The sequence below is a fragment of the Plutella xylostella genome, chromosome 7 (genome assembly GCF_932276165.1).
Source record: "Plutella xylostella chromosome 7, ilPluXylo3.1, whole genome shotgun sequence".
Classification (NCBI taxonomy): domain Eukaryota; kingdom Metazoa; phylum Arthropoda; class Insecta; order Lepidoptera; family Plutellidae; genus Plutella; species Plutella xylostella.
The window spans coordinates 4,985,018-4,998,785 of record NC_063987.1 but is presented as its reverse complement, the minus strand read 5'-3'; the positions used below and the strand labels follow the sequence as shown (position 1 = coordinate 4,998,785).

General features: G+C 38.3%; 1 protein-coding gene across 1 annotated transcript in view; it reads right to left on the bottom strand.

Annotated features, from left to right (window-relative positions):
- The window catches only part of LOC105390588 (activating signal cointegrator 1 complex subunit 3), a 46,060-nt gene that overhangs the window by 16,773 nt on the left and 15,519 nt on the right, over positions 1-13,768 (bottom strand). The window contains exons 17-32 of the mRNA XM_048622217.1: positions 13,378-13,602; positions 12,858-12,947; positions 10,912-11,056; positions 10,343-10,479; positions 9,962-10,072; positions 7,658-7,723; positions 7,087-7,242; positions 6,604-6,673; positions 6,075-6,216; positions 5,689-5,800; positions 5,309-5,400; positions 4,888-4,964; positions 4,385-4,605; positions 3,858-3,960; positions 3,322-3,511; positions 2,054-2,207 (exon numbers count right to left, since the gene is read on the bottom strand). Coding sequence (XP_048478174.1) covers positions 2,054-2,207; positions 3,322-3,511; positions 3,858-3,960; positions 4,385-4,605; positions 4,888-4,964; positions 5,309-5,400; positions 5,689-5,800; positions 6,075-6,216; positions 6,604-6,673; positions 7,087-7,242; positions 7,658-7,723; positions 9,962-10,072; positions 10,343-10,479; positions 10,912-11,056; positions 12,858-12,947; positions 13,378-13,602 — 2,091 coding nt within the window. The remainder of the gene's footprint in view (positions 1-2,053; positions 2,208-3,321; positions 3,512-3,857; positions 3,961-4,384; positions 4,606-4,887; positions 4,965-5,308; positions 5,401-5,688; positions 5,801-6,074; positions 6,217-6,603; positions 6,674-7,086; positions 7,243-7,657; positions 7,724-9,961; positions 10,073-10,342; positions 10,480-10,911; positions 11,057-12,857; positions 12,948-13,377; positions 13,603-13,768) is intronic.

The following is a 13,768-nucleotide window of genomic DNA, read 5'->3' as shown; positions in this document are numbered from 1 at the left end:
TAATTTTCCATAGAAACTTTGTTGGTCACGTGACTTTTTTACTATGAAGAATTAATATTTTTTCGCGAATTTAGACATTATATTATTATTTCTAGACTTGGGCAGCTCGCGAGGGAAAGATAAAAATGAGTAACTTCATCCCATATTTCCTTTCTTTCTTTCAATCACTTGAGACAATTATTTATCTTCTTATCACTTACTCACAAAGACTATAGGGAGTAATATGAACCCGAGTTTCACCGAGACTCCGCGAGTAACTTCGTTCAGTGAATCGCTCTTGCTCTTTCGTGTATGTTGATCTCGCTCATCTACCGATCCCTAACAAAGAAGATACGCGCAGGAGTACATTTTTTGTTAAAAAGTAAACTGAATTAACTTTTAATAATGTCAAAATAGGGTGCACTATTGATAAGAACTTTAAGTTAAACTACTAAAATTACTGATGTTAAAATTCCAAGTATGATGTTTTAGAATTTTGTTTGAAAGCTATCTTAAATATACCATCTTTACAAGATTATTAGAAAAATATTTTTTCCATTGTTATTAACATTCATGCATCTTTTCCACATTTCACTCTTTTTATCGTAGGGATTAGCCTTTCAATTGATGCACTGAGCAATCGGAGCGAAAAGATAAGAAGATAAGAAAGAAAGATACGCATCTTTGAGGGAAATGAAATGTATCTCTCTTTTCTCTTTGGTGATACATTTTTCGCATGTCTAATTATTTCACATTTTTTTTTTTTAAAAACGCATCCGTTGCGAAGTGTTAAAATTTAAGCATGCAAAGGGACTTAGAGACACAGTAAGCGAATTTGTATTATTTTTAGTACCAGGATACTATGATATGTCTGGTATGCAAAAATCAAACTACTTGTACGGAATTCCCAGTGCGCGGGTTTAATACCGGCTATCTGTCCGTCTGTCTGGTGTACTTCAAGATATCCTATCTACTTGTACTGTCACTAAAAACACAACCATACCGCGATGTAGAAGAGCCGCAGGCAGAGCCATCTGTTGGTCATTCTAGAAATTAAAAATTTACAAGACAGAGAAAAGTGACGGAGTTTTTGGAAGTAAGTTTAGCCGAAAATGGGATGATTGACCCCACTCAGGTAAGGTCTGCTAATTACATAACCTGTTGTACCCACTTACCGGCGCGGCGGCCAAAAAAGAGAGGTTAATATAATTAGGGTCCAAAAATGCGCCATAAATCTATGGTGCCTTAATCCAGCCGTGTATATGCATTGCATTAACTTTACATTGCATTGTATTAACATTTACGAGCGAGTCCTCACTACATGCTTGGGGCTAGGCCTGTGTAGATGTATATTGAATGATATTTAGAAATTACCTTACATTTTTAAATTATCTCAGTTTCCACCCTGTATACTATTCGTTCAAGCAGGAGGTCTTATAAACAATCAATGGCCATATTTCGTAAATAGCAATATTATACACTCACGAAAAATTAAAAAGTTCCAGAGACAATCATCATCATCATCATCATCATCACCAGAGACAATAACACCAAATTACTCTTAAACTGCAAAAGTTATTTTAATGACGCCGTCTGCAGTATTAAAGTAGGTAATTTTATCAGCGTACGTATTTTAATAAAATTTTAAATTAAATGTTTAAAAAAATAGGAAATCATTTTATGTCGACATTCTGTAGTATCGTGCGGATTTGCTCACGCACGCGGATTGCTCGCCATTTTCTCGCGATCCGCGTGCATATTCCTCGCATTACAATAAATACTTGTATGAAAGGAACCCTTGCGGGTGTCACGCGTGCGGGGAAGTCCCGCGTGATTGAAACCGCACGATATTAAATGTTCAGTTGTGAAGTAGCTTTAATAGATGTCACTATCCTTCAGCCTATTTCGCGGTATTAAGTTATCTTGTATATTAATAACCCTTTGTTCTTATACAAATAAACTTTGCTTCTACTACCAGCGATCTGATCATAAGGCTACTAAGCCTTTTCATGGCCCTTCGAGCCGGATATACCCTTTCTCATTGCTCGTGAGAGTCGTGAGTCATTGAACTGACCTCCAAAGGCACGGGTCTGACTGAGGGCCTGAAGTTGTAGAGCCCCATCTCTCCTATATTCAGCCAGTTGGCGAGATCTTTGGCGTTGGCCAGAGCTGTGGATAGCCCGATGATTCGCAGCCGCCGTGATGTGTGCGACTCGATGAAGTTTGTTCTGTTCAAGAAAAATTAGTTATTATTATTACAAATATGCCGCTTGGGTAAAGTGGAACCCAAAAGTTAAACGTGTAAGGGCTGATTTTTCAATGGACATGGCGATTACAGCCACAATAGTCTTGCCGTAAGGGCTGATTTATCAATGGTCAGATAAATGTTTTATGAGGATTATTAAAATAGTTACTGTCACTGTTTAGTACAAAGATTCAGCCGCGACAGCATCATAATTTATTCGTGAGATAATTTTTATTTGTCTATTGAAAAATCGGCCATAAGTTGACTACCGTACTTTTATAGCCTAAACAGCTACGGTGTCAACACAGTCACAGACACAATGTGTTTGATGATGAAACACACTTTAATGCAATAAGTACAAAACAAAAAAAGTCATTGTTTACAAAGAGCAACAAGACAATTTACACTCGCACTTATTACACTCATCTCGAGACAATGACTTCCAGAACAGGCCCTCTATCTTCTCCCAACAGATGTATCTCGTATATCACTATCAGCGCCACATCGCGCACGTAATTCCAGATAACGCATTGTGTGTGCAACAAGTGCGATACTAAAACTACATTTATTTATTTTGAAGTTCATCAGGAAAATGTATAGTAGCACTTAATACACTCACCTCGAGACAATGACTTCTAGCACCGGCCCTCTATCCTCTCCCAACAGATATATCTCGTCTATGACTATCAGCGACAATAAGTGCAAAACTAAAACCGCCATTGTTTATAAAGAGCGACATGACAATTTATACTCGCACTCATTACAGTCACCTTGAGACAATGACTTCCAGCACCGGCCCTCTAACCTCTCCCAATAGATGTATCTCGTCTATCAGAGCCACGTCGTGCATGTAATTCCAGATAACGCCGTTTTTGTGCAATAAGTGCGATACTAAAACTACTTACTAAACTATGAAGTTATTATGAGGAGAATTTACACTCGCACTTATTACACTCACCTCGAGACAATGACTTCCAGCACTGGTCCCCTATCCTCTATCACTATCAGCGCCAAATCGCGCATGTAATTCCTGATAACGCACTGTATGTGCAATCGAGTGCATTAGGAAAATTTAAATTCACACTTTTTACACTCACCTCGACACAATGACTTCCAGCACCGGCCCTCTATCTTCTCCCAACAGATGTATCTCGTCTATGACAATCAGTGCTACATCACGCACGTAGTGTCGACTCTGCCAGGACCGACTGATGCCGTCCCACTTCTCTGGTGTCGTCACTATGACTGAGGAGTTGCGTATTGCGCGGACGTCCGGGGATACGTCACCTGGGAGGGAAGATTTATTTATATTGTTCATGAAGAATGAAGAACTAATAGCATTTGCGTGAACTTATATGGTAACAAACTTATTAAATTCTATAGTAAACGGAAATGTCATTTCAGATTATTATGAGGTATCGTGTGTCATAGATATTTTTTTTGGTTTTTTAGTTCATTGGTTCTTTGCTAATTGGGGAATGATGATCTCAGTCGTATGATGACAATGATATTATATGTTTCCTCCCGTAAATTAAGAAACAATATGAAAATGGGAGCCGTTACATAACCGTGTTTACGGCCATTATGTTTATTCCTCTAAAGATAGAAAATAAAAATGTGTAATTGGACATACCAGTAAGCTCCACGACTTTCTTGCCCAGTTTCTCTTCAAGTCTGACTTTCCAGTCTTTTATCCTTTCCTTGACTAGCGCTTTCAGCGGTGCGATGTACACCACCTACAACAAAGATCAATAATTTATTAAATATGCCTGCAAAATATATGTATGTTTTGCATCTCCATGTGTATTGTGTATACTAAAGCACTTTATAATTATGGAGTGCACTAAACGAGCCTCCACGATTGAGGAGCAAAGAAAGGCTCACAGCATATTTGAGAAAAAGGTAAAAAGGCTTTCCACGATGACAAACCCTTTCCGCTATACGATGTATGTCACCAACATGCTAGGCCTAGTGGTGAACCATAGTCTGTTAGATCATTAAAACCCTTGTTAATTGTAAGTGCCATCTTAAATAAAATTATACGCCATCTCCATATCATCTAATCACTTGTTATGATGTAACAGTGGTCTTAATGATTTAACAGAGTATGGTGAAACTAGGCCTAAGAAGAATTATTAAAAAACAAAACTTTCACCGTACCTTACACTGCGGATACTGATTAAACACCCTGTACATAGCGACCTCAGCCACTATGGTCTTGCCGGACCCAGTCGGGGCCCCCAGCAGCACGTTATGATCCGTGTGGTACAGACAGTGGAATAATTGCGTCTGTATCGGGTTGAAGTGTGTGAAGTTGTATAGCATCTCGTATTGAGCGTTGCCGAGAGCGGTCACCGGGAGCGGTTGCAGCTCTAGGAGGTCTGGAAGAGATAGATAGATGGATATTAATACACTTTATTTGTACACCAAAAAATATAATAAAATTCAAATGTTGTATATTAATTAGGGTACAAAAGGCGGTCTTATCACTAAAAACTATCTTTACTAGACAACCTTTGGGTGGAAGGAATGAAAGGTAGAGGCGATGAGAGATGAAAGAGGTAGATTATGATCTGTTTCAGCGATTTTCGATTTGTGTAGATTTGTATTTTTTTTTACAAAATCTAGACGCGCTATGTCGATTAAATAGAATAAGTTCTTACCTGTATGAGGAGGATGTGTTTCTGGCAAAATCAAATGTTGGAATGTCAGTGGAAGCACACAATCAGAGCCTAGCCACCTGCGAAAGGAAATAGAATATTACTTAATTGAACACAGGTCCTGGTTGAAAATGCTTATAGCATTAAGTCCACCTTTTGTACACTTATTTTAATATTTGTGCAATAAACGATTCAATAATAACACATATTTAAAATTAACAAAGGAATTATACTTGTAAGCATTTTCTTCTTATCATGATTTTAATAATCTAGCTCAAGTGTTTTTCATGGAATTGAACGAATTAGGGTATAATAGGCAAACAATGCGACGTATAGGGGATATGGCTAGGGGCAAACTTTAACTGGTGAAAAGCAATAAAAAATATGTTTTTGATGATCACTCATGATAAATAATTGTGGTTACCTTTCTGATGTGGCTCTGATGTAGTACTGCGGGGGCAGCGGCTCGGTGATCGGTATCGTTATTATTAATTCTTGAGGCTCTTTTGTTATTACCTAAAACACATTTTAAAATATAATCATTAGTACTCGTATGACTAGGTAAGTACTCGAATACTTATTTTAGGGTTGGTTTTGTTAAATCAATATAAAAAATATAGTTGGCTGATGTAAAAAGTGGAGTCTGAAAGAAATGAACCAAATGGCTTTGTAAATCAAAATTTAACAACTTTTAAAAGTCGTTGTTTTGTTGGTAGGGCCCTTAATCTTTTACTCTTTTCAGCCTCATCCTTACATAAATTCTTCAGTCAAAAGGCCTATTATATATTTAGTGTATTTGAGTACCTGTTTCTTGGTAATGAGGAAGTACTCGTGGTAGTACATGATGTCATTATCCGGGTCTTCCACCCAGATCCAGAAAGCTTCCGGGGCTTTCCCGTGGTACTTGTCGTTCCATCTGCGAACAATATAATTTCATCTAGTTTTGTCACTGTTAATAAACAAGAAGCGTCACGACTACGCTTATTGCTCAACGTGACGTCACGTATACCTAGTGGATCTAGGAAAATAGGTAGGTATTTTCGGTAGCACAAATTATAAAAACTTTCCCATAGGACAGAGTCCAGAGTTTAATGCGCGTTACACTAATCACAGCGCCGCATTATTTCGAATCGCGTATAGTGCCATTTATCTACATCGATAAAGAACCCGTGTAGCGGCAGCAGTCTTACTTGAAGTCGGGCGTGATGAGCAGTCGTATCCGCAGCACGGTCCTCGTGATGGGGTGCAGGCTCGCCTCCATCTCGAGTGTGGGGAACTCTTCAGCGCACTTCTTCACGTGGCGAGCTGCTTTTGGGTTGCGGATTAGGTCACCTGGTGGCCAACATTAGAGTCATCATTTGGCAATTTAAAGTTAAAATAATTATCTAATATCTTATACACATGAAGTGGTTCAATAGATTAGAAAATATCCAACGTTCAAAACCCCGACATTCAACACTAAAAGTAGCATAACTTTTGAACGGCTAAGCCGATTTTGATTAATAAAGCTAAGAACACTAGAGGTAAAATTACCTATGACCAAAAAAAAACATATAAAAATTGGTTCAGCCGTCTGTGGACGTTATATACGCAAAACTTATAAATTCTGAACTAAAATGGTACGAAATAATTATTTGATAAATAAGAGAATAAGATGATGGCAGAGCCAAATCTGGTAAGTCAAATCTGTATTGTACGTATGTATGTATGTTTACTCACCAATCTCCCTCTGGTCCATGTCTCTTATCTGACTAATTGTCAGCATGGGGTACTCAAGCCGTGATAGCACCTACAACAACATAATACATACATAATTAGGTAGGGTATATTGGACACTGGAAACAATAAATCGTGCTAGAAATAGTACTGTAACTGTAAGCCAAAATTGTAAAACAGTGACATTCAGCGGCCGCTTCACGGGTTCGTTATCGACGCCGATAAACTCGTTTAATGCGCGTTCCAATAATCACAGCGCCGTATTTATAGCGAACCGTGATAAAGTGACGTTTATATTATCTACGTAGATAACAAACCCTGAGCGGCAGCTAAACTCCTTTTTAATATTTTTATTTATTTATTTTAAAAAAATTGCATATACTAATTTTGTCAGTTTTACTTTTACTTATTCATTTGATCATATTACGGACAACCTATGTATGCGTAAAAAATAACATATCACTTGGTGAGTTACAAAACCAGTACCTCAATCGGAAAGCAGTTGAACTGGCGCAGCGTGCTGTGGAAGTCCCAGGTTTGCAGCTCGAGCATCTTGGCCATCTTGAGGTACAGCCCCGCCATGTACGCGTTGTTCTTGCGCAGAGTTATCTCGAATAGTGCGCGCACTATGCGCACTGCGTTCTATAGGAAGTAAAGGTAAACATAGATTTATTTGATATACTGACAACAACAAAAAATAATACAAAACATCAACAAAATATAGACAATTATTATATAGCAAAACAAACAATAACAACAGTTTGCTGACAAAAAGGCACCAGCTCAGCATGTGCTGTAGACAATAAGGCCATAGCGCAGCTTTTCAGCTGGCCCTTATAAAGCGACCACGAGGTATGTAGGTAAATACGAGTATCGTATAAAATTAAGTACAGTAACCGACTATTTACAAATTACGCCGTACGTTTGAAAAATTCAAAAATGTTCATGAATTTTAGAAACTAATCTGAGTGGATAATCCGTTAATGATTTTGACAAACTTTAGTCCAACTGTGTTTGTAACTTTATATTGGTTAGTAAGAATAAAATATCACTTTACCTGTGATATGTAGTTGAGATCCGACTGCAGTGAGGACCCCTGCACTCGCGCTCGCGATAAATACACCTGAAAGATGACGTAGCTTGATAATTACTACTATTACTATAATTAAAACTAGTTTTGCAGATACTTTTAAAGATGAAATTGAACAGATAAGACATAATTGTGATACTAAGTTCCTGTCCAGAGAGAATTATGTAAAAGAAGCACCTATCTCTATGAGATGGCAACCGGTAACAAGTAAAGATGTGTATAAGATAATTCGTAACATGAGTGTAAGAAAATCAGCAGGTAGCGATCTCATAAGAATGTGTGATTTAAAATGTATTATAGATAAAATAAGCCCCATAATTGCTAAACTTACTAACCTCTGTGTGATCCATTCTAAGTTCCCTGAACGTTTAAAAGAAGCTATTCTACGCCCCATATTTAAAAAAGGTGATCACAAATTAACTACTAACTATAGACCCATCGCCATTTTGTCAAGCATAGAGAAAGTCATTGAAAAATGTATTGTGAACCAATTAGGCTCATTCTTAAGCAATAACAACATCTTGGACCCTAATCAACATGGTTTCCAGAGAGGCAGAAGTACTGGAACTCTTTTAACTAACTTTACAGACAATATTAATACACATCTCAATAACAAACAATTTATTGTAGCAATATTTTTTGATTTCAAGAAAGCGTTCGACACCCTCGAGCACGAGATGCTGCTTCGCGCCATGGGGGAGTGCGGGGTGAGGGGGCCAATGAACGAGTGGTTCCGAGACTACCTCACCTCGCGCTCTTACCGCGTGCGTGTGGCGGACTCGCTCAGCGAGCCGCGGGGCGTGCGCTGCGGGGTGCCGCAGGGCTCGGCGGCCGGGCCCGTGTGCTACCTGATGCTGGTCAACAGCCTATGCCGGGTGCTGCGGCACTGCTCGGCGTACATGTTTGCGGATGACCTGTGCGCGTTCCTCGCGGGCCGTGATATGGCCGAGGTCCAGCGTCTTGTGCAAGAGGACGTAGATAACGTAATTAAATGGTCACACGATAATGGAATAATAATTAATGCAGATAAAACCAAAATGTTAGTCATTCACTCACCGTATGCTTTATTATCAAATAACACTTGTAATATAATAACACATTCGTACGAATGTTTTCATAGAATGCAAAATCACTGCACGTGTGGGTCTATAGAACGAGTCGAACAAGTCACTTACCTTGGTATGCAAATAGATGAGAACTTCGGATGGATCAAACATGTAGATTATGTTATGAACAAATTAAGAATTTTATTAAGTAAATTCTATCAACTAAGCTTTAAAGTACCTAGAAGTATATTGAAATGTCTTTATCTAGCCCTGGTTGACAGTATAATTGGTTATTCTCTGCACTGTTATGGACTTACATTCAAAACTCATATTGAAAAGATAGAAAAAATGCAAATAAAATTCTTAAAATTAATTATAGATAAAAAGACAAAAGCTAAATGTAACCACGATTATAGAATCCTTTTTGAAACATGTAACATTTTACCAGCAAGCCTTAAGCATAAATATCTCCTCCTTGTAAACAGCCATGGTAGTGAAGAACATAAAATACCTATCCAGCATACTTGCGGCACAAGAGGGGCTGTGCAAGGAAGGTACCAAATACCATATACAAATAATTATTTTGGTGGAAGAATGCTCTGTAAACAAATACCCAAATTATATAATGAATTACCGGTAAGTATTAAAAATGAGAAAAAATTATCTTTATTTAAAACATTATTAAAAAAACATTTACTTAAAACTTATTACGATACCTAAAACTTATTATGATTGAGAGTGGTGCCTTCCTTGCACTGCTCACTTGACACAGTCAATATATTGTTTATTTTGTTAATTTTTAAATAACAGCTTAATTAAAATGTCACCGTTTACCCACAGTCAAACCAAAAATATTGGTTTTGTGGGAATTCTTCTGTACCCTATGTATCACTGCAATGTTTATAAATAAATAAATAATAATAATAATAATTAATATATTTTGTTTATATCATCAGCGATGAAAAAGTACAACATGACTTTCTTAGGTTATGATTGTGAAGCATGTCATACTAAAATTCAATAAAACTGTTTTCTTATTCGTTACTTTTTTCTTGTGTGTAAGAGATGGCTCTCATCGATAAGGCCCCCTTTGTGATTTTTTTCTAGTCTACAAGTATGTTTTTGTATATCTGATTTATGTCGTGGTCAATAAAGTTATATTCTATAATTTCCTGAGTATGAGTGTAAAAAGTGCAATTCTACATATTCCTAAAACTCCACTGACCTGCAGCAGTATGTTTATCTTCCAGTGTATGTCTTCAGGCGGGTCCTCTATGCGCAGCTCGCAGAACTGGTCTTTCAGGTTCCACAGCTCTGTTAGTTCCTCTTTGCGTATCTGAAAGTGGATAATGATGAATGAAATATGAAGATGGGCGCTTCCGTGCTTCAGACGGCAAGTTAAGCCGTGGGTCCCGGTTGCTGCTTCGGCAGCAGTCGTTAAGCCTAGTCGGTCCTAAGCTTGGAAACATCTGACAGTCGGGTTGCCCACTTACCCGACACTGTCAGCACAAGCTTGCTTGTGTTGGGCCCACCAACCCGCACTAGGCTAGCGTGGTGGACTAAGCCTAAAATCCTATACCCTTTTTGAAACACTCTGTATAGTTACTTTGAGTTGCTGGAAGTCGGAGCAGCGTGTCAGCATCTCGAGCACGTATCCTTGCGTCATGGACTTGCGCACCATAGAGTTGAACACCTCCATGGTCTCACACGTGATGTAGTAGTGGCTGGCGGTGCGGCCGAGGTCTGGAATACACGGAAAATACTTATTCTTGCGGATTCGAACCCGCATTTCTGGCGTGAGAAGTGGGCTTACTATTGACCCGTCTTAGTTACCATTTGATTGGCAGATGCTGGCCTGGTAAATAAAGTTCGTTTGAAAACGTACAAATGGCAAATAAAATGTATGCATTTGAAAAATGTGAAATACTCTGTGACGTCGCATTGTTCAAACAGAATGAATGAACAGTAATAGAAGGCCTGACGTCACTGGCCCACGCCACTAAACATTAAATGGGCTTCACCTAAGTGTAAAATGGCTTCATTGAAAATGGAAAAATAAGTCGGCCAATTTACCTTTTTTTATAAAATACTAACTAGACAGAATTTAGATTTTCATACATACAGTACAATAAGAGATTCTAGTATTCAAAAGCTTCAGGCTGTAAAGTCTCTTACCGGTAACATTCAAGTCCCCAGTCCGTTCGTTGAACCGTATCATGTGCGTCTTGTCCAGCTGCATCGCCGCCGCTGTTATAAGTTCACGTCGCTTGGCCTCGAGCGTCGGGTCTTCTTGCACGTCTCCGTATGTTAGACCGTACACCTGATGATAGGCAAATTACTATCAGTTCAAAAAGTTACGATATTCAACGATTATGATTTACGATAAAAAAATAGAAAGGATCCTTGGGATTTCTTATAGATATTTAATTTAAGTTAAATCAATTCACATTACAATAGATTGTATTATAAACTACGAACGCAGGCATGTTCGACTATTATAGTTGAAGCCCCTATTTATCAGGGTGTCCACTCAAAATGCTTCAAAAAATTCCCTGACTTTTCCCTGACTTTCCATGACCATTTCAGAAAATTTCCCTGACCAGAGAGCAACATAAAAACCAAATTTAAGTAATTTGAAGTTTCGCTTTCATTTCTTTGAAGCTTAAAATATCAGTATACTAAGCCGAAGGGACATGACTCGAGAGAGGCCATCCTAAACAACATTTTAACCGACTTCGAAAAAAGAAGGAGGTTATCGATTTGTCTGTATGCATGTTTTATTTATGTATGTTCACTGATTACACAATAATTTCTTAATCGATTTTAACAAAAAAAAATGTATTGGCTTGACCTCAGAATTTAATTCCACCCCCTAGGGTGAGAAAAAGGGTAAAAATAGGGTTTTATTTCCAAGGCACCTATTCATTGAAATTTAGAACGTAAATATAGTTATTATAACAAAAAATATAATGGTGACTTGGAGCTGATCTGATGATGGAAACGGAAGGCAGTCCTCGATAATGAGTACGGTATTAAGTTTTTTTAGATAAAAATTTAAAAAGTCAAAATTTGTAAACTCAATCTGCATTTATTCAGTGTTTTATTTTGCAAAAGAGGTTAATTTAAACTTTTTGAAGCATACTTTATGGTTGATCTAGTAGGTTTTACTGGTTTTAAAAGTACGTCTTCGCGAAAACCATGATTTTCGTTCAGAAAATTTGTGAGGAAGGTTCCAGGCAGATAACATAAACTTTTTCTTATTAGACATTGGAAACCGAAAAACAAAAGAAAAGTGTTTGTATTGTGCGATTGCATTCTAATTTCACACTAAGTAGGTGCCGGGCCAAGGCAGCGATTTTGCAGAGATACGGTCGCGCTGTCGTCGTCGTTATGTTCTATAGAATGACGAGCTGAGTCAACTTGTACAACAACCTGTATAATAAATTGGACGTCACCACTATACCATTCAAAACCTCGGAACTGAGACTGAGATCTCCTGGTAAATCTTTAAATATTCCATCTTAGTCATATTTTATTAAATCACCATACTTTATGTAGGGATCAGTCAAAAAAAATTGATAACTAAACGAGATTTTACTTTATGCCTTATGTATTTCACGTCTAAAACAATAACGTAAAGTACTAATATTTTTCCAAAAATATGCTAGAGTAGTAATTTTCCCTGACTTTCCAGGTGGCCCATCAATTTCACTGACTTTCCCTGACCACCTTGAGCTTCCCTGACTTTTCCCTGACTCTCCCTGACTTTCCAGATAGTGGACACCCTGATTTATTCATCCGTTATAAACTTGCAATGACTTTTTGGAAACTGGAGGTTAGTTTCAGAAACATTCATTTACCCTACAGCAATGACAGTACATACAATATATTATCGGAGATACTTTGTATGGCACTACAATGGCGGCGACATGGGAGTGTATGTGCGATGAAATTGGTTAATTGCGGCGAGCTGACTTACTTTGAGTGTGAATGTGTGTGGGTCAGGCTCGTCGTAACAATGAAATCGACTTACTTAGGGTGCTTTAGTTTTTAGTTAGCGAGCTTCCTTCTGCCTTTTTTCTACTTTGATGGACAAAGTGATGATATTTATTTATTTTTACCTGCGGGTTGATCCTCATCCGCACGAACAGGTACGTGTAGCTGAGCCACTCCACCGCCTCGTCCAGGTTGGTCACCGTGCCGAGCGCCACCTGGAATTATTTACATAAAACATTAGTGAAGTCTGTTATGTGCTTCGGACGGCACATTAAGCCGTGGGTCCCGTTTGCTGCTTCGGCAGCAGTCGTTAAGCCTAGTCGTTGAAAACATCTGAAACATCTGGGGTCCACCAAGCCACACTAGGCCAGCGTGGTTCATTGCAAGGAGACCCGTGCCCCAGCAGTGCGGACGTGATGATTAGTTAAGTAAATCACCGGTGGAAATGGTAAGCTTATATTTTAAAGTTGAATGTATACACAACACAAAATTCACATTAATATATAATAGAAAAAAAAAACTTATGTTGCTTTTCTAATGAGTCCAGTAAACTTTCAAAATACGATTAAATTTTTATGATAGACAGTCTCATGAAAACCATAGCTACGTTCTTTGAAAACACCCAAATAAACCAACAAAACTCACCTCAGCGTTCAGATTATCAGCCAGCAAGTTAATGAAATTACTCTCAATCGGGAACTGGTTAGTCATGCTCTTCAAGTAATGACTGAGCTTGTCGTGAGTGGTGATGATGATGCCGGTGCCGCACGTGTCGAACTGCGGGCGGCCCGCGCGACCGAATATTTGAAGTACGTCTAGGATTGACAGGTCCACGAATGAGCCGTGGTTTTGGTCGTAGATTTCTGTGCCCTGTTGGAAGATGGAAATGGATATGTTAAATTAATATCATTATCAGTGTGTAATCTTCCACTGCTGGAGACGCCCACGAAAGGAGTGTCGGTTTTTTTTAAAGACAAAGCGGAGCTTGCGGTTAACATTTGGTACTGTTTCTTTCTAGTATGATAATTAAATAGTC